This window comes from Arachis hypogaea, chromosome 8 (assembly GCF_003086295.3).
Source record: "Arachis hypogaea cultivar Tifrunner chromosome 8, arahy.Tifrunner.gnm2.J5K5, whole genome shotgun sequence".
Taxonomy (NCBI): Eukaryota; Viridiplantae; Streptophyta; class Magnoliopsida; order Fabales; family Fabaceae; genus Arachis; species Arachis hypogaea.
In genome coordinates, this window is record NC_092043.1 from 48,052,765 (window position 1) to 48,073,843 (window position 21,079).

A 21,079-nucleotide genomic window follows, 5' to 3' on the forward strand; every position below is an offset into this window, starting at 1 on the left:
AACACAATACAAATATTTGTTTCTCAAATAATCAAAACAATTTGCCTCCCAGGAATCTCTCTCTTATTTGTTTTTGTTTTGCATTTGATTCTATTTGATCTTAACTTAGTATTATTTAAATTAAGCTTCTCTAATTCTCATATGTTACTAATTGGGTTTATTTGCTATGGCCAAAGGAGCACCAAAGTTGCAACAATCTTCACAATTAGTGAGTTTATGCAAAGAGAGGAAGGAGTTTATAAAAAAAGCTAAGAATTTCAGGTATGATTTTGCCACATCCTTTGTTGAGTATTTAGAGTCCCTTTTGAAAATTGGTGATGCACTTAACCGTTATGTTGATCAAGAATTAGTGATTTGTGCTGATTGTTCCAACATATCTTTATCCGAAATTAATCAATCTGAAGAGGAAGAAGAAGAAGAAGAAAAGAAATGCTTATTGGAATCTACCTCATGTAAATTTGAATATGATGATGGAGATTGCTGCACTTATGATCATGATTTTGATTCATATGTGACTTCCAATGTTTCATCTTGTAGTAGTACTCATAATCATGATCATAATCATTATAATAGTGAAGATCATAGTCAAAGGTTGGATTTTGCAAATAAAATAGAGACCCCAAAGTGTGGAAATTGGTTCAATGATGAACCTTTGGAACAAACAATGTGTTTTGTTTACCATAATGATAGATTTATGCATGATGGTACAAATGCATCTACAATGTTTGTAGAAGATCCTCAGAAAAATGGAACTGAACGAAACAACTCTACATGGGATTTCTTGGATCCATTTGGCATGGATTATGATTTCAATGCATATGATCATGATATCAATGAGAGTGTAGTGAGGGAGAGGGAAGGAATTCCAGAATTAGAAGAGGAAAGTGAAGATTATGAACAAAGCTCAACAGTGTCAGTAGTGTTTGATGAGAAGGAAACTGAAAATGAGGCTAAGATTGGAGAAGATGCACAATCTGAAGCAGAAAAAACAACAGAACAATGCAGTGAGTGTCCTGCTACTGCTACACCAGTTTCTATTTCCAAGATAGATCTTAAGGAAGCAATGCTAGAAGTAAATAATGAATTCAAAAATCTATTTGATTCTGGTGAAGAATTCAAATCACTTATGGAAGTTGGCAAGCTACCATATAAACCTAAAAGCTCCAAATTAAGGGGTAAGATCACTTGCATCAATTGTGTTTATTATGATTGAATTTTATGTGTTTTAGTCTTTTTAGTATTTGGTTCCTTTTTTTCTCTCTCACTTTGTTGCTTAATGTCCCTAAAATATTATGTTAGATATTTACTTGTTACATGTTATCACATATGGAATGAGCAAGAACTTATCTTGATTTTCATGATTGCCTTGTGCAGCCTTTGCTTCTTGTGTCCTGCGGCCAATATTCCCTTCAGTAAAGACGAGTTTAATCCTTTCGTATATGCTATACAAACCTTCTAGAGCAAAGGTTTTGTCCATGAGAAACAATGTTCATGCATCATTTAGTGACCTTTCATCCACCTTGGAGGAACTTTATGTTTGGGAAAAGAAACTCTCTGGTGCAGTCATGGTAAGACATTGCTTGTTTTCATAACAGGATATATAAATTCAAGAACTTGATATTTTCCTTGATATTATTGATGACAGGTTGTAGAAAAGCTTCGAACTCAATACGAAAGGCAGTACAAGAAGCTAAAAGATCTGGATGGTAGAGGTTCTGAGTTTGATAAGATTGATGATACTCTTGCTTCTGTCAAGCTTTTGAACTCAGAAATTGATGTAGCTATTGCATCAGTTGGTCTAATATCAAGAAACATAGATGGATTAAGAGATAATAAGCTGCTTCCTGAATTGAACAAATTGATTGAAGGGTATGCTAATTTTCTCTCTTTCTTTTATTATTCAGTTGAAGTCCTATCTTTTATTGCTTATAGTTATCAACATCTTTGGAATACCATAGCTTTGCTTAGTACTTTCTATATTTTCTTCACTACATTGTTCTGTTTCTCAAACCTTTAGAGACTAAATTATCTTCTTTCCTTTTTTTTTTCTTTTTTAGGCTAATTAGATTGTGGAAGATAATGAGTGATTGTCACCATAAACAATTTCAAGCTATCTCCATGGCTAAAAGTCATGTACATATATTAGATTCTGGAGGGAAGAAAAAGCCAAGTTCAAAAGCTACACTAAGATTAGAAAGAATTGCATTAAATTGGAGTATGTGCTTTAGTAACTTCATCAACACACAGAAATCCTTAGTGAAAAACTTGAATGATTGGCTCAGGAAGCACATAATCCAAGAAGAAATAGAAAATTCTGAAAATGGGGTTGATCCAATTTTCAACCTTTGTAATGATTGGTGCCATGAAATTCACAAGATCTCAGAAACTATAGTCTCAGAAGCCATTAGTACCTTTGCATCAAACTTGCACCAGTTATATGAGAAGCAGAATGAGGAACAGTTACTCAAAGTTAAAGTGCACCACTTTCAAAGGGATTATAAGCACATGCTTAAGTACTACTGTGACAAGAATGGAATCAAGTCAAAGCAGTGTTCATGTTTTTACAAAATGAAAAGCTCAGAAGATTTCATGGAAGTTCCATTGCTTAGAGGGTCTGATGAGAAATTAGCAGCTTCAAGGGTAAGATTGGTTGAAGAGAAAAAGAGACATCAAGAAGCTATTAAACATGTCAATGACCTTGCTTCAAGTTGCTTTCAACCGGGTCTATTTACAATTTTTGAGGCTTTGGAGACATTTTGTTTGGAAAATCTGAAAATTTATGAGCAGCTTAAACTTCCAAACTAAACAGTAGTTTATTTTTTTTTTTTTTCAAAATCTTAATTCTAGCATTTCTTTAACTTTTATTTTATTTTATTTTTTTCCCTATTCTTTGTGAAGACTTGAAAGATAGCATTGCTTCTTCTTGTTATGCTCTCAAAGTGAGGCCTTCTTACTATGGTATTTGCATGTAAGTCTAGATTTCATTTGGTGGATTGTTAAAATAGTGATTGACAATATTAAAAATGTGGAGTAGTTAGTGTAGTTGAAACATTATATGGAAATTTGAGGAAATTATTTATCTTTTTTACTAGTGTTTTCATCCCGTGCAATGCACGGAATTTAGATTTTATTTTAAAATTTATAAATGAGTACTTAATAAAAATAAAAAATATCCTTGATTTAATTACTAGATATGCACGGGGATTGTTGATTCAAAAAACTTTATGCAAATTTCTTCAAAAATATTAGTATTAAAAAATTGATTTGTTTCCAAATTTATCTTTTCATTAATTAATGATTGAAGGTAGACTTTCAACGTATAATAATTATTTATATAACTATGCATAACATATTTCATAAATAAATTTATGGTCCATATAATTATTCTGCTTTAAAGAATTTGGTATTTATATATGTAAAATTACATATACATAAAAATTCAGCTACTAAATCACACTCATATAAAATACATAATAGAATATAAAATAAGTTTTACGAATTTATGGGGAAGAAAAAAAACAATAAAATGGAGTGCCCAAATGAGTCGCCCAAAGTCAACTTCTGTTTTTAGAAGGAAAGATGATTTCTTAAATAAAAACAACAAATTCGTAAGTAAAAAATATTGACAAAAAAAAAACAGTAGTATTTTCAATTGATGCAACAATCTACACTACTACATCCACTTTATACAGTGTACAGCATGGATACAAAATATAGGGTTGGTCAGTTGGTGGAAACCTTACAAGTCTAACATTGATCTTGCCCTAAAAGCTCGTAAATGCAAGAAAATTCTACAGATACAACTTATACGTGTAACATACATGTGCCTCCCTTAGATAAATCATTTCCCTTGCAGGGGCTCCAGCAGAATGATTTAGTGTTCTAGCATCCAGATTCTTGTGCTCGCTGTTGCAGCAAACTTCCACATGCATGAAAGCAAATCATCTGAAGTTTGGGTTCATAAATTGTCCTGATTGAGCTCAAGCTTGAAGTTTCTCTGGTATTGACAACCCTCTGAATCTACTTCACTTGATCTCTACCAGCACAGGCTAACCACAAGAAGCAGGAGATCGGCTTATTCCGAATATAGGAGTCTTCTTGGCTATGCCAACAGGTCCAAGGATGCTGTAAAGAAACCATAGCGGGTGGAATCACAATTTGATGTTAGGCATGTTACAGAAAAGGAAGGTAAAAAGGCGACTAAGAATTGGCTCAATTTTACGGTGTCTCGAACATTATTACAAGAATTTTAATACCATAACAAAAGAATAAGAATGGCATGTTTAATTTGATCCCCCGTTTGCCCACATCAAAGAATTCGCCCAGTTTTACGATATGCTAACGTTGTCTCTTTGATAGACACCACTTCCGTTGAAAGCATTTACCTTATATACGTCTTGACTTCTGTTGAGGGTATCCTGGCATCCCCATTTGGTCTCTTCTCCTCAACTGCTTACACAGAGATCAGAGTATCATAATCAGAGTATCATATCTACCAAACATCCCCCCCAAAAAAAAACCACAGGATAAAGAGAGAGATTCCAATAAACATGTAACCTGCTGTTGCTGATGCGGCTGTGGTACACCTCGTTGCATCGGCATGCCACCAGGGTTCATTCCACCACCCATCCCTGCCTGAGATGTAAGATTATAAGCTTGCATTGCCTGATGAGGCATTCTTTGCATCCCAACAACATTCATTGGTCGAGGAACAGATCTATTTGACACATGACCACCAGGCATACTGCCAGAAACTGCAGCTCCCGATGTAACCTGACTCTAATAAGAAGTACACACATTCAAAATCATGAAGTTAAGATTACCTATACACGAGTGAATATATAATACAAAATCATTGATTACACTTATCAAGAACAAAGTTGACAACTTAATATTTGGCAAGGACGCATTTTAATGAATATTCCCTACTTATTGAAAATTTTGAATCATAACAGGACTTTACAAGATCAAGATGGGTCACGAACGAATTCTGTTTGCACAATTTTGGTTTAGAATATTATAGTTTCAATAGAATTCCCAAATATCAAAGCATACCGGCTGTGGAGGTTGCATATTGGTTGTCCCTTCAAAATCGGTTGTTGTGTCCACTGGACGAGTGGGATAATTCACAAATGTCTCTCCCGGTTGGCAGGGTACAAGGGCACTGAACATTCACAAAGATGGTTAGTTAATTAAAACATACATTGATGGAATACTTTACTCCAAAAAAAAAAAGACCATGAGAAAGACTAGGTGAACATTTGTTTGTTTAAAAATCTACCAAAATAAGTAATGTAAAAGTAACCAACAGAAGTAGAAGGTTTTATCCAATGAAAACAAAGGGGGAAGACCAAACTAGAATATCAAAAGAGGAAGGAATGAGGAAAAAAGCCTTACTTCCGCCCAGGCTGTGGTTCAATTTTGAAATACCTGGCAAACAAAGGGTAAGGATGCTCAAAAGATAATTTATGAGTGAGAAAAGGAACAAGTAACAACTAACTATATGATCAATATTGTGAACATGGAGAACAAATCATGCATGTAATCTTGCAAAATATCAAAACCAATTGAACAGTGACTTATAACAAGGTTTATTTCCACCAAATTAGCAATGCAATGTTCCCTAATATAAATAAACAACATTTGCATCAAACGCAACAAAGCAACTAGTATATTATTTTTTCTCTACCCCCATTGGAGTCACAAATTGATATAGAAAATATGTATCAATATTATACTCCAGCACTATATTAGTTTAGGGGAAGCTTCTGGACTAGTTTTGTGGACGACTACGACAATCTACTTGCTCATCTTCAATCATTATTACAAGTTCTAATAAAAATCTATTGAATTCAAGAGAATATGGCAACTACATCATTTAATTATACTTACATAGCTGCATAAGTAGGTCAAAGCATGAGGGGAAAAAGATGCAGGAAACTATAAAAGAATGTGGAATCTTGTAAGGAATTTCTACAGAACAACCACCAATGACCAACAGAACGTTAAATCTTGTAAGGTATGTAGAATTTGTGCAAGAATAAACGAGAATTAAATAAGTCTTACTCATGTTCCAAAGCTTGTGCTGCTGTAATACGCTTTCGAGGATCATATCTGTACATGAAAACACAAGCATATTATTGTTAAGCAAGAGCAGAGGGAAAATAAGGAAAAACAAGTTCAGAATATATTAGTGTAGGCATAGTAAAAAATTTCTTAAAAGCTTTAAAGTAAAACTCACTCAAGCATCTTTGACAAAAGGTCAAATGCAGGACTTTTTGGAGATAGGTGAACAACATTATAGAGACTGTTGTTATCACTGTGAGCAAAAATGAAGAACAAATCCATTAATTTCATGAGACAAATTATTAGTTTTCAAGTAAGAGCATACAAGGAACAGACACAACAACAAAGTGCTTGTACACTATGGGTCTATTCTGCACATATTTGCATAAACTCAATAAATAATGTTCTTACTATTTATGCCCTTGTATATGTTGAACATCTTGTTGCCAATGGGGGAGATTTGCTAAGGAAGGCCACTTTTCTAATGTGGGATGGCCTGGCACAGTAACAATGTCGACTGATGTAGGTCTGGAATATTTAAGAGAAAGAACATCCCCCAGTAGAGATTAAGAAAAATGTAAGCAGTTAAATTACCTAAAACCTTGAATATCTTGTCAAGTTGATCGAGCTGCACAAGTGGAATAAGCCAATAAGGATTACTTATAATCTGAAAATTACAAGGCAATACTAATATAGAAACTACTTCATCGACACAGCTGTAAGTCATAGGCACAGCATTTAATACCTGAAAGGGATTTGGGGTAGCTTTGACTTCTACACCTTGAAATAGTGGCTTCAGGGTCAACAACTCAGCAAAAATGCATCCCACAGCCCACATATCTAAATGTCCATTAAGGAACAATGACTAGACCAATTTTTGAACATAAGCATATCCTTGGATTATGTATATTCCACAGCATCCCAGTTGGAAAATTTTCAAATAACTTATTTATGACATGTCAACCATTCTAGTAGACCCTAGACCCATACTTTAGCATGTAAGATTCAATAAAAACCAATACTTATTCAAGCAACAACCTCAAGTCAAAATAGGGATAGCAAAAAGTACCAAGAATGTAACAAAATTAATATTAATGAGAAATACCATAAGAATTAAGCTGTAAAGAATGTATAAGCCTGAAGTCAGCAATAAATACATGAGGACAAATGTACAGTCACTTGAATATAAAATATTACAAAAGCACAGAATATAGAAACATACACATACACATGATTAACTTATGCATAAAAAAGGAAGTAAAATAAAAGGATACCAACAGCACTAGTATAATGTTTTGCTCCAAGAAGCAACTCAGGAGCACGATACCAAATGGTTACAACAACCTGTGTGGTAATGTTTCATGATTTCAGATATCAAGAATCTAATCAATCAAATGTATAGAGAGGTAAACATGAGGTACACGTTCACAGTTAACAGATGGTTAAAGAATAAAAAGGCCAATTCATGAATTGGAACCCAATGCATGTGGGGAAAGGTAGACAGTTCAAGAAGTGAATCTGAAAATCAATTACAATACCATCATTCAGCTTAAAGAAGAATGCTGTGACTGAAATAACACAAGCCTTTAACATAGTACTTCAGTCTATATTATATGATTGCCAATATTTTGGCTACTTCAATCCTAAGAAAACCATAAGTACGTGAAGAATACACAGAAATTTCTCGAATGCACAGACAATAGATAGAAGAATACAAGTGCATGAGAAGGAAAAGGGTGGTCGTACCCCATTTTCAGATAATGGCTTCAAAGGGGCTTGATATATCCTTGCAAGTCCAAAGTCAGCAATTTTAACAACTCCATGCTCCTCCCCTTCACCCATAACCTTCATGAAAAGTTCATAAAAGACACTAGTTTACTAAAGGTTGACAAAGTAAATTTGAACCCAAATGTCTGCATAAAGGAGCCAAAATGATATACAATGATAAGGTAGGCAAGTCATACCAGTATATTTGAGGGCTTTAAATCTCGATGTATTATCCAATTACTGCAAGAGATAGATATAATATAATAGGTCAACATATAAAGAAGGAAAGAAAAGGAGCCCTCGTCAAATTTACAAAAAGATACTCACCTGTGCAGATAGTTTAGTCCATTGAGCAACTGCCAGAGTAATGATTTAACAGTGTACTGATTAATGGAATGGTTGACTTTGTCCCTATGATGTCTAATTATTTCCTGCCATTCAAGATTGCAGTTTTTACACTCAGCTAACTAGAACAATCAATTCCTTGATACATGTACATGTTTCTTCCCACACAAAATTAACAAGATTTTGCCAAAACAAAACCTCCTTTTTTTCTCCACAGAGTGAAATTCAGTGAAAAGGCCTAAAATATGTGTATAACACATATCACGCAATGAATCTACAATAGCAAAAGCTTATTTCACCGGGCGTGAATATAAACTCCACACATTTTCATGGAGAAAACATCAATAGTTTACATCTGAAAATGACTATTTCAACTCAAGTAAGCACCGCAAGGGCATGTTCTAGAATAAAACTCACATAAAGGTCGTGCTCGGCGTAATCAAAAGCAAGATACAGAGACATGTCCGCGTGATTGATGTGTACATTTACAAGCTTCACAACATTCTCGTGGGTTATCTCCCTCAGCAGCTGCACCAATCAACAAGTTGAAGCTGCTAAAAATCAACCCAAAGCACCCCATGGGATCCAAAAATTACAACTACACACAGATACAATTCAATTTCCACATCCCAACAACTGCATTACCTATTTAACTTCATCAACAATCCAACGTCATCAAGAAACTGAAATATAAAAATAAAATAAAATTCGAAACTAAAAGAAAAACAAAACTCAACAAGTTCAGCTACTTGAGGTCCAAAATTTCACAACTTCCTTTAGCTAGAAACAAAGCAGAAAATGTATTTTAGACTTTGAAAATAGAGTGAACAGTTCAATTTCCACGTTCTAACAAATGCATTACCTTAATCACCATCACCATTACCGTCAATTCATCATCAAAAAATTCGAAATTCCAAAGAAAATAGAACAATAGTTTTCAGCTACTTGAATTTCAACTTCTACAGATGGAAATAAAGAAAAACAAAAAGAAAAAAAAAATAAAAGGAGAGAAGAGAGGGAAAAATGAGTACCATGATTTCGCGAATAGCGGTGGGAGAAACACCGTCGCCATCTTTGGACTGCTTGAATTTCTTGATGGCAATGGATTTGCCGCGATTGGTTTGGGACTTTATGCGCGCCAAGAACACGAGTCCGTACGTGCCTTCTCCGATCTTCCCTATGAGATCGTATTGCTGGAGCCACTCCGGCTTGTTGCTTCCGCCGCCGCTATTGTTGCTGTTGCCGCCGCGGTTGCCAGAACCTCCGTCTCCCATGGTTGCGTTTCCACTCCGATCTCTCTCTACGCGCTCGGTCGCTCGGACAAGGGAGCCAGAAAGTGGCAGCTTAAGGCCCTGTTTGGATGTTGCGTTTCTCAATTCTCATGCTTCTGCTTTCTGTCCAACTTCTCCTTAGACCTTAATTATTAATTCAATAATAATAATAATAATAATAATAATAATAATCTTCCCACATCCATAAAAATAAGACTAAAATTTTAATTTTAATCAAAACATTAAAATAAAACTTTTGAAATAAAAATAAAATATTTTAAATATTAAAAATAAAAATAAAATTTAATTTAAACGTTAGAAATTAAAATAATATTTTATTAATAAATATAATATATAATTGCAATAATTATTGTTATATATAAAAATAGAAAAACTGTAAAATTATAAATTAAGAGTTTTGATCAAACATATACACATTTTGTCATTTAATATACATATACACATTTTGTCAATTCACTCATATCCACACGTTCCTATCCCTAGTTGAAATGCATGGATGCATAAAACGGTGGAACATTTTTCAAAAGTTTATGTAGTCAATCTTGAAATATTTTTAACTGAAATATGAGATTTTACGGGATGAATAAACAATTATTATTGTGTGAAAAAAACTTAGAAATAGGATTTTTTTTAGGGTTACAAACCAAATTATATCTATAATATAAGAACCACACTAACTAAATGGATGAAAGAATGAGGGGTTGAAATTCTCTCTTCAAAAAAATACAATAACACCACGTTGACCTTAATTAGAGTTCACCTAAATCACAAAATCTTCACCTATAATTCGTTAAGAATTAGAATTTTTTAAAATAATAAATTTAGTATTTTATATTTAAATAAAATATTTAATTAATTCTAATCAAATTATTATAACAATTTTTTAAATTATGCATTTTTCTTTTTTTCTTCTTTCTTTTTCGTTTTTTTTTTCTTTCTCCTCTTCTTTTTTCTTTTTTTCGTTTTCTAAATTCGTACATAAAGATTTTTCTTTTTTTCCTTTTTTCCTTTTTTTTCTTCTTCTTCATTAATAATTTCAGTTCATTCTTTAGTTTATTTCTCTTGTTGTCATCATTAAACAATTTCGGTTCATTTTTTTAATTTATTTTAGTTTATTTGTGAATTGAGGTTCACTTGATGCTGCTGATAAGTATTAACTAATTTTTTATTCTTTACGTAATTTCGATTTATTTCTTAGTTTAATTGAGATTCATTTGGATCCAGAAATGATATGTATTTTTGTTAATGATGGAATCTTTTTTAGTACAAAAGAATGGAATTATTTATTATCACTTTATTCAATTGTATTAGATTTCATTCCATTCCATTAAATTTGTCTTGAAAGTCATTCCAACTATTGGGGCAAATTATTCATTGACAACATATACCTGGACTGCAAATGAATCAAAAATATTATTAAAGCTAAATCATTGTATAAAACCAAATGAACAGAACATTGTTCATCATATAAATTCGAATTCAGAAACACCTATGTCTAAAATGAACCAAAAATATTATCAAAGTAAAAAATTATTATATAATACCAAATGAACTGAATATTTATCTATTATATAAGTTTGAATTTATAAACATCTGCGTCTATAATGAACCGAAAATATTATCAAAGCAAAATTATATAATACTAAATGAAGTGAACATTGTCCATTATATAAATTTAAATTCAATTCAAGAAAAAGAAAAAGAAAAAAAACCTTAAGTGCACAAATTTAAAAAAAGGAGGAAGAAGAAACAAAAAAATAGAAAGAGGAGACGAAGACGAAAAAGTTTCGTTATTAAAACACGTCTATAATACAAACTAGTGTAATAAAAGTAATTTTTTTTTAATTTGTACTAACTTAGTTAAACTTTTGTCAAAAACACTTAAATTTATAACTAGACTGTTTTTAAAAAATTATTATTGTTCAATAAATTATTAAATCTCTTACAGGTAAACAGATAAATGTATTAAAATCTCAACAAACTAAAATTAATCTTCTATCCTTATGGGTTATGGCGATGCTATATGGAGGAATTATTGGTGGAGTTATAAGGGCTCTTATAGAGCAAATGAGTGTGCCAATATTAATAGTTTATTAATAGGTACAAAAATTAAGAATAGAACAAAAAGTAAAAAGTAAAAGTAACAAAAAAAATTATTAAAAACAAAGTTATATAAATTAATTTGAATTTGTTTAGTAATTAATTTATTAATCTATTTAAATAAATATTAAATATTTAAATTTTGTTTTGTATATATAATAATTAATTGACAACAAATTTTTAAATAAAATTTAAATTGGTGGCAAATTAATTTTTAATTTATTGAATTAGGACATCGTATGAGGAAGAAAAAAACAAAGGTGGATAATATTTTGGCCCAAAAATAAAATCTAAGCCAAACTCCGTCCAAAACATTGAAAATATATGAGTGATTCAAAACATGACTTTGGAGCCAGCAAGTACAGTAACTTACCACTATGCTAATACATACAATAAGAGAAATGTTACATATATATATATATATATATATATATATATATATATATATATATATATATATATATATATATATATATATATATATATATATATTGGAAATTTTATGGAGGAGCTATTTCGTCTTTATCTCAATTATATAATACTTGTGGAATAAATTATATGTTTGAGTTGGTTTAATTAAGTGACTAGTCTTGAGCATGCTTGTCTATGAGAAGGTTGTGAATATATAGATATTACTTAAAATCAAATCGAAATTAAATTTAATTCAATAATTATAAAAAAGTTAATGCATATAACACTCTTATAATAAATAAAAAATAGAAATATACAAAACACTGCTCATGCTTTTAGGTTCACCAAGAATCGAACTTTTGACTTTTCGAATCTAGCACTTTAATACCATGTCATGATACCACTCATCCTAAAAACTTCAGTTGGTGGAAAAATATAACACTAATGATTATATCTCTAATACTCTATAAACCTCCATTGTACACATTGTATAAATATTTCATTGGCTCCTCATACTTTTCCATAGAATAAATATATAATATTTACTAACATATAATAATAGTATGCTTAGTTCATTTGATTTTCATATTTGCCATGGCGCTTGAGTTCAAAATGGAGCACTTTCCAATGTTAATGAAAACTTTGAAACTATCACCACTTGTATCCGATCTTTCTGTATTTATTTGCACCCTAATACACTATGCCTAATTATTGATTTATATATATAATTGGGACTATTATACAATAATATTAATTTGGAAAAAATAAATAAACTTTTTTATCTTTTATCTTAAAAATCTATGCATAAACGATACGATACAAAACATACCAACATATAAATTTTAAATTATATATATATATATATATATATATATATATATAATTTGAAGTATTTTTTAAAAATAATAATAATATTAATATTAAAATATAAATTAAATTTTTTAATTATTTTTAATATTTTATTTTAATTATATAAAATATTTAAAATATTTTTTATTTGAATAAATAATAATATATACTATTTCTAAATTTATTTCAATAATATATATTAAGAATAAGGCTGGACATATTGATATGTAATGGTAATTAAGTGTGTCAAAGTGTGTCTTTACGAAATTTTTTTATTTTTTATTAAGACACCGCAGACACGTGTGTCGAACGAGTGTCAATAATAAATATCGTGTCCGAAATGTGTCTGATACGCAAACACGACAATTTAGCGAAGTGTCCATGCTTTATAGTCAAAGATAAATAAATTTTCGACTAATTGAAAATACAAAAACGTCTTTTACTTCTTAAAATGCGAAACATCTAAGACTTTTCAAAATATTTATTTGTCATTATATATTTTGGATGAAGAGATTTATATTAAATATTTTACATTTTAAAAAATAAAAAATTATAAAATTAAAAACTTATGTTTTTTTTCTCAATTAAATTTTTAAGCACTGTTTCGTTTCTAATTAAATAGTTGAAAACACCAACACAATTGAAACTCACAAAGACATCTTAGCTTAGATCAAAAGAGAAAAAAAAATGTCAGTAACATCATCTTCATCATCTCAAGTTTATGACACTATCATTGAATGTATCTCCGAAGCTCAATCAAACTCCATTGAAGCTCAAGAAAAGGCTCTTCAAACCCTAGCTTCCATCACCAAAGTAAATCCCAAAAATAGAAACTTCCTAGCTCAAATTGATGGTGCAATCACAACCCTAGCCACACTCACAAACTCTCCCTCTCCCATAATCCAAACCCTATCTTTGTTAACCCTCTTCAACCTTTCCCTTAACCCTAATCTCAAACCCTCCCTCGCAGACATGCAAACAATTCATCATCTTAACTCACGTATCACGTCATCGTTGTCATCTTCTCCTCCTGATTCATGTAAACTCGCGTCGAGTTTGATATGTAGCTTGGCCATGCATGACAAGAACAAGGCCAAGTTCGGAGTCGCCGGAACCGTGCAGTTGCTGGTGAAAGCCATTAAAGACTGTCCACGTGATTTTCACCACCACCTGTTGAGTTCGTTAGCGGAGCTTGTTCAGTTCCACGGAAACTGCACCGTAGCGGTTAGATCTGGTGCAGTTCCCGCGCTTCTTGGTGTTGTGAAAGAAACCAGTGACGAAGACTTAGCTTCCACTTCTCTTGTGATTCTTGGTCTTCTTGCGAGGTTCGAGGAAGGGTTGAATGGTTTGAAGAAAAGTAAGGAGATTGTGAGTGATATGTTGTTTGTTTTGAAAGGAAGGAGTATGTTGAGTAAAGAGGGTGCGGTTGATATTCTGCTTCGGCTCTTGGATGACGATTGCGAAGGATGTGTGAGCGAGATTTTGTTGTTGCCGGAATTCGCCATGGCTGTGGCGGATCTGTCTGTGAGGGGATCTGGGAGAGTTCGAGGTAAGGCTGAGTTGCTGATGAAGAAGATGGCTGAGGTGACCTTAATCTCCGATGTCGAACAATGGATCTAAATGCTCAAAGTTGGAAGTAAGAGATTAAGGATATTCCATCTGCTTTTTAAATTAATTCTTCAGTTAATTCTCAATTTAATACTACCTTAGAATGCGTTTGGTTTGTGTTTTTATTTTTTATTTTTATTTTTAATTTTTTTGTTTTTTAAATTTTATGAAAGAAAAAATAAAAATAATAAAATTAATGAAAAAATTAAATTAAATAGATAAGTGAAATTTTAGAGATTAAAATTGTCTCTTTTACTTTTTGAATTCATGAAAAAATTGATGTATTGGCTTAAGACGCATTTTTGACTAATACATTAACATTTTAATGAATTAGGAGATGAAATCATGAAACATAGTGAGCCCAATTATATTGTTAAATTTATTTAAGACACTTGTTCTTCAGCTATTGATTGAATTAGTGATCAGACTATTTGTATCATTAGGGTTGTCTAATTTTTCTTCTTGGCGTATTCCACCAATATATTAGGCCAACATTAAAATCAGGGTAAATTACTCTTCTAATTAGGACAAATTTAAGAAGAAGAAAAACAAAAGTTAAATCAGAACCATTTTATTGTTGGGCCTATGTATGAGTGACAAAATATAAATAGTGAGCCCAACTGTTGTTGGATCTTAATCATGAAAAAAACCCATTTTATATATCTAAGAAGAAGTTGGCAACAAAGCCAAATTAAAAAAAAAAAGAAGACACAAATCCAAAAAAAAAAAATATTAAGATTAGTTAACTAATTCAGGATGGTGAGTGGTTCACTTGTCTCTTTAAACTCCTTAAATAGAATTTAAATTCGTGACAAATTGATCCTTAGATTTTCAAGTTGTGAAATACCATAGACAACAAACAAAAAAAGTTAAGATTAGTGATGTCTTGGAAACCAAAAGAAAAAAAAAATTGCTCCTTTCAGTTAACAATATCTATCATTTTATAATTTAAACAATCATTAAAAAATAAGAATTAATTGAGCACAATGATAAAAGTACTTAATAAATTTTACATCAAAATTCAAAATATAAGAATAAAAGATGTATTAAATAAAAAGTTTCTCAGAGACAATAGACATTGTGAAACGAAAAAATACTATTATTTGTTCATATATTTATGTTGTCTTTAGAGTTATTACTATGACATTTATCTTGCATAATTTAAAATTGAAATATGACGTATATTTGATTATATTTTTTATTTCAGGACAAATTATTATTATTTTCCTTTTATCGATTTCTGTTGTAATTTAATAACATATTTGATGCATATAAGGGTTATAACTTATAAAGTATATACCCACATAGTTATATCACTACCCTCCAAAAAACACCAATTCAAAACTCCAAAAAGGGTTTTCTTCTTTCCTCTTCTATAAGGCATGATGGACATTGAACATTTCTACTATATTGAACGAGACATATAATAACTTCATATTTTAGGTGGATTTCATTTTCAATCACCTTTTATGACAAAGATCGATATAAGAAATGATTACATGTTCTTGTTTTTTATTTTTTATTAATCACTTCTAATTTGATAAAAAATAAAAAATTACACAAATATACTATATACGTACAATATAACAATATTTCTCAAATATTTCACATTGTTATTCTAGTTACCTTCTCTAAAAGGTAATTTAATATCAGGGATAAAAATCCAACTAATTTTGGTAGCAAGCTTCCTTAATCATTATTATGCATCACAAGACAACCTTATTTGTCTTTGGAATTCGAAACATATCACCATCAACAAATAAATGATCAATGTTTTTGACAAAGCAAAAAGGATCATCAATCTAGAAAAAATAATTCAATCGATTTCTTCTATTTCAAGGTATGTTATTAATTATATCAAGGATGATAGCAACTCTTTTTATTTATTTATTTTTGGCGTGAAGGATGGTATTTTGATATGATTGACAACGAACTCTATTAATATACCCACACACGTTTTTTTCCCACAGTATCCTTCCACTTGACAAGTCAAAGACTAATCCGTCGCGATACTGAGCTCCATTTAAAGGTTTGCTGCTGGCGAATGAGTTGTTACATGCACAATTTTTAATGAAAAAATAATAATTTAAAATAAAAATATATATAATCTAAGTCTACTAAACCATAAATGTAATTAAGAGTTTAAGACTCTCTTTATATTCAACACCCTTCTTTATTTAAACACTTTTCTTGTCTTGTACTCAATCAAACTTAATTAACCAAGCTTATTCTTGTCTCGGTTAATTATTAATTAATACAAAATTCCAAATTAAAGTTCAAATAAGCTTTACTCTTGAACAATTATTTTCTCATTGACATTGATATTATTTTAATTCAGTAACGTAAAATTAAAAATGACAATAAATTGTTGAAAATTATAAATATTATGCAATGCAACTGACTTATTTATATTTCGCTAGCAATCCAACAAAATAAACTATTAAAGAACAAATTGAAATTTTATTGTAGTTGCGTCTAGTGCGAACTAAATTAAACCATTGAATTGACTAATTAAACATTGGTTATGACTCCATTTGATGATCAATGGATTTTAGAATTTTTTTCAATTAAACCACAAATGTTAATGTTAGATATATATAATTATCTATTTTTTTATATCAAACAATTTTTTAGATACAGAATTTCATGATAAAGTATTAGAATTTTTATAAACAAAAATATATAAAATTTGATCATTGTTGTTCCATTCAAAATTAAAAACACAAGTTTCACTTCAAACCTTCTAAAAGAACTCTTACATTAGAAGAATATTAGATTTAGGTTTAATTATTGTGTTGGCCTTTATAATTTGACTAAATTTATAATTAAATTTATATATATATATATATATATATACATATTTTTTAAATTAGATTCTTATATATTTTTAATTTTGTAATTAGGTCATTTCTAGTGTAAAAAAATATTAGAGTTAACTGGATATTTTTTTGTAAATTAAATATATTCACAATTAAAAATTTAATTAGATCTTTGATCACATAATTTTTTAAAAATATATTTTATTAATTTTAATATTTTTAATATAAAAAATATCTAATTACAAAATTAAAAATAATCTAAGGACTAAATTAAAAAAAAAATATAAAATTTTAATTAAAAATTTAATAAAATTATAGAAACCAACGAATAATTAAACTTCAAATTTATAACTATTTATTTAGTTTTACTTAACTAAATATATAAGAAGCTAATAATAATTAACAAGCAAGCAAACTTTTACATGAAGAAAAACTAAATCCTAGAGTTAAATATATGACCCCAGATATTTTGGTTTTGTTTGGTACATTAATTCTACATGTGGTTCAGTTAATTCACCTCCCACTCCCCCCCCCCCCCCCTTTTTGTTTTCTCTTCAAAAATAATAAATAAATAAATAAATAATAAAGTGAACCTCCACATGCCCTCCTATTTTCAACTCCCTATCTCCGGGACCGCAGCAGAGGATCCACATGTTGGTTGAAGGGGAAAATTAACACTAATCTTACCAATTTCTATAAGGATAATTGCACCAAACTCTATCAAATCATTTTGGTGTTAATTTAAGTGAAAAAAATTTGGGAGGCAATACAAAATAATCAATAATAACTTAAAGTTACTTTAGTTTACTTTTTTTTTTTAATTATTGTTGAAAAAATAAAAAATGTTAAAAGTAAGAAGTATGTAAATATATATTACCTGCATAAAATTATAAATATTAAATTAAATAAGATACTTTTAGATTTTTATTTTTAATATTATTAATTTAAGTAATGTTATATATTTTATATTTATTTATAGAATTTTTTTTATCGATTTAACGGTTGAATTATAATAACATATTATAAAATATTATTTTATCAAATTTTATGAAAATTGAATATCAATAAGGCTATATTTTAACAATTTGTATTTAAATTTTAAATTAAGCTTTTATATCACCGTGGTCAACTTTGACTTAGGTTTTATAAAAAAAAATATAAAATAAAAATTTATTCAACAATGTAACATCAAATCAAACTTACACTAATTTCATTTAAAATTTAACTAATTTGTTATACCCAAATTTTCTATATACTGAAGGTTTTTTTTTTTTTGGGCAAATGACACCAACATTTTGGTATTTTCAGAAATGCTCACTTTTGATGAATTAAATCTATCTCTAGTGGACCAATCAGAGAGAATAAAGTAAAGGTTGAAATTAGTATGATGTCCTAATCCACCTTATGGACAGATATTATTATTATTACTATTATTGATTTATTACATGCCAAACTAGTTCCAAAACTTTGTACAACAAACATTAAATTAAGGACAATTCTCCCCCACAAACATAAAGATGGAAAAAAAAGGGGCACAAGCCCCCTTTCATAATAATAATAATGGTGGTTCAAGTACTTGTGGACCTCCCTCATCGTTTAGCAATTAGGTCATTTAGTGTCCATGAATGAATTGACCTTTAATTTATTATTCTTCATGAACACATCTATATAAACTAACACCTAAAAACAGAGGAAGAAGGGCTTCTCACATGATCACTCCATGTCCCTATCTTTAATTTCTCTTTCAATATAATTAATGTCTATATAGATCTTTTTTACATCCTAATTCTTAATCATGCTTATTAGTATGTTTAACGGAGGAGGAAAAGAGCAAAGTATTATTTTAGTCTCGAATGTTCGAGTTATATGTTAATTTAATTTTTAACGTTTTAAATATTTTATTTTAGTCATAAAAAAATTTAAATATGTTTAATATTGTTCTATAGTTAAATTTGATACGAACAATTAACATATTTAAGAGCCAATATATAATGTTCGATTTCAATACATAAATAAAATTCACCTACTAATAATCACTAATGTAAATATTTTGTCGTTAATTATTCAAGTCAAATTTAAGACATTAATAAATCCGTTTAAAACTTTTTGGAATTAAAATAAGACATTTGAAACGTTATGAATCAAATTAGGATTTGGCCTAAATGTTAGAGATAAAAATAGTACTTTACTCTAAATAAAAATATGAATAAAGATAAAATATGCTTTTTGTCTTTAATGTTTGTGATTTTATTTAAAAATACTTTTAACTTTTAGTTACATTCAATTTTATCCTTTTATATTTTTGGTTTGTGTTAAAATTATTTCTGAATGTTAATATCATGTAAAATATTAGGAACAAAATTAAATTTTTTAAGTATAATTTTGACACAAATAAAACACATTGGATATAAAATTAAATTATAAAAAATGTTAAAGACAAAATTAAATAAAATTAAATATTAAAATTATTCTTTAAAAAAACTTACAAACGTTAGAGACAAAAATTATAGTATTACATTCCACCCAAATTTTGATAAAATAAATTTTTTATATTTTTAATATTTTTTATTATAAAATATTTTTATAAAATAACATATCTCAACAAAAAATTAGAAATTATTGTCAAGACCCAATCTATAAGTTTTAAGATTTACATTTTTTTCTAAAAAATATATAAAAATGATAAATATAGGGTCATCAAAGAAGACACACTTACCCCTTTTTGGTGACAAGAGATTAAAAAAAAAAGGAAAAGACGATTTTTAAGAGTTAGAGACGTAGTCTTATTGCAGTAACTTAGATAAATTCTCTTAAAATTTTTCTCATTTTAACTGATAAATATTATTAGATGCTGTAAATTTTGTCAAAACATCAACAATTTAGTTGACATCTTTTTGAATAAAATTAATCTCAACTCTCCAATTTTAGCTCAAAATTTCATTGACTTTAGATACTAAAGTCATAACCAGAGCTTTAAATCCGGTTATCTTTTTCATTGATAAGGATAAAAACTTCTAAATAATTTATCTCATAGATAATATTTCTAAACGTAATCCAATTTTTCATGCTAGAAGTAAACTTTTTCATATTACAAACAACTTATTTCAAAAGATAGATGCAAAAAACAGAAAATCAGTACAATCACACAACTAAGTTCCTTTAGAATTATGTAAAATACACCTAAAACTAGCAATTACACCAAATATGTTAGTATCATAATTTACTTTAATCGAAAAAAGAGAAATAGGGGATAAAAAAAATAACAAAGAAGAATAAGTAAAATTTGATACATGAAAAAAATGTTGTGGAGTTCAAATAATTGAAAAAACTAAATAAGTGTTAGAACGTATCAATGCTATAGAGATCAATTAGGTTGAAAACATTATTATTACGAATTCTCCAAATCCATCAAATCGCTAAAAAAAAAAATATTAGAATTCATATCTTTTCGCAACTATATCTCAAATTTTTACTCATTTATCTCCAAATTCAACCTCCGTCATATTGTTTTGGCTCTAGAACACTCATGTAAACAATGGAGAACAAATTCAAATCCAGTGCGACACCGAAGATACAAGCCAGAACCTTCCAAACCTATATGATTAAGAAATGCTGCTGTGAGAATAGCATCATGCATACATAGTTAAATAAAAATTTTAATTTATATTTTTTTAAAAACTTGAATAATCTTCCATAACCAAAGACAAATTATCAGTCTTTTTCCAACTAAATTTATGCTTATACAATCACAAATAACTATTTCTTAAAGAATAGATATTAAAAGAGGCTGTCACGCTTACCTTTAAAATTTGAAATGATAAT

General features: G+C 29.3%; 3 protein-coding genes across 4 annotated transcripts; 2 read left to right on the plus strand and 1 right to left on the minus strand.

Moving 5' to 3' along the window:
* The first annotated feature begins 166 nt into the window (after nt 1-166).
* On the plus strand, nt 167-2,805 carry LOC112705458 (protein ALTERED PHOSPHATE STARVATION RESPONSE 1-like). Its single transcript, XM_025756285.1, has 4 exons — nt 167-1,175; nt 1,375-1,568; nt 1,646-1,869; nt 2,058-2,805. Exons 1-4 carry the CDS (start codon nt 167-169, stop codon nt 2,803-2,805), a joined length of 2,175 nt encoding a protein of 724 aa, XP_025612070.1.
* Nucleotides 2,806-3,627: 822 nt separating this feature from the next.
* Nucleotides 3,628-9,629, minus strand: LOC112707972 (cyclin-dependent kinase E-1). 2 transcript variants are annotated; one of them, XM_025760037.3, is made up of 16 exons: nt 9,210-9,629; nt 8,596-8,706; nt 8,161-8,264; nt 8,031-8,073; nt 7,813-7,911; nt 7,341-7,410; nt 6,812-6,906; nt 6,661-6,694; nt 6,478-6,562; nt 6,242-6,319; nt 6,067-6,114; nt 5,398-5,430; nt 5,056-5,164; nt 4,558-4,773; nt 4,386-4,449; nt 3,628-4,125 (listed from the first exon to the last, which is right to left on the minus strand). In XM_025760037.3, the coding sequence occupies exons 1-15, from the start codon at nt 9,450-9,452 to the stop codon at nt 4,387-4,389; spliced, it is 1,431 nt and encodes a 476-aa protein (XP_025615822.1). In that variant the 5' UTR covers nt 9,453-9,629; the 3' UTR covers nt 3,628-4,125; nt 4,386. The 2 variants fall into 2 exon arrangements, with proteins under 2 accessions (XP_025615822.1, XP_025615821.1); XM_025760036.3 differs by having other exon boundaries at nt 4,558-4,779.
* A 3,888-nt stretch (nt 9,630-13,517) lies between these two features.
* On the plus strand, nt 13,518-14,450 carry LOC112705459 (U-box domain-containing protein 8). Its single transcript, XM_025756286.1, has one exon. The coding sequence runs from the start codon at nt 13,518-13,520 to the stop codon at nt 14,448-14,450; it is 933 nt and encodes a 310-aa protein (XP_025612071.1).
* Nucleotides 14,451-21,079: the final 6,629 nt, after the last annotated feature.

Excerpts from the sequence above, each read along its gene's own strand:
- LOC112705458 (XM_025756285.1), top strand. The coding sequence starts at position 167 with ATGGCCAAAGGAGCACCAAAGTTGCAACAATCTTCACAATTAGTGAGT. Across the intron at positions 1,176-1,374 it reads TAAAAGCTCCAAATTAAGGG|CCTTTGCTTCTTGTGTCCTG; the intron begins GTAAGATCACTT and ends TGCCTTGTGCAG. Across the intron at positions 1,569-1,645 it reads AACTCTCTGGTGCAGTCATG|GTTGTAGAAAAGCTTCGAAC; the intron begins GTAAGACATTGC and ends TATTGATGACAG.
- LOC112707972 (XM_025760036.3), bottom strand. The coding sequence starts at position 9,452 with ATGGGAGACGGAGGTTCTGGCAACCGCGGCGGCAACAGCAACAATAGC. Across the intron at positions 6,695-6,811 it reads CTACCCCAAATCCCTTTCAG|CTCGATCAACTTGACAAGAT; the intron begins GTATTAAATGCT and ends CCACTTGTGCAG. Across the intron at positions 5,165-5,397 it reads GAACCACAGCCTGGGCGGAA|TGCCCTTGTACCCTGCCAAC; the intron begins GTAAGGCTTTTT and ends GTGAATGTTCAG.
- LOC112705459 (XM_025756286.1), top strand. The coding sequence starts at position 13,518 with ATGTCAGTAACATCATCTTCATCATCTCAAGTTTATGACACTATCATT.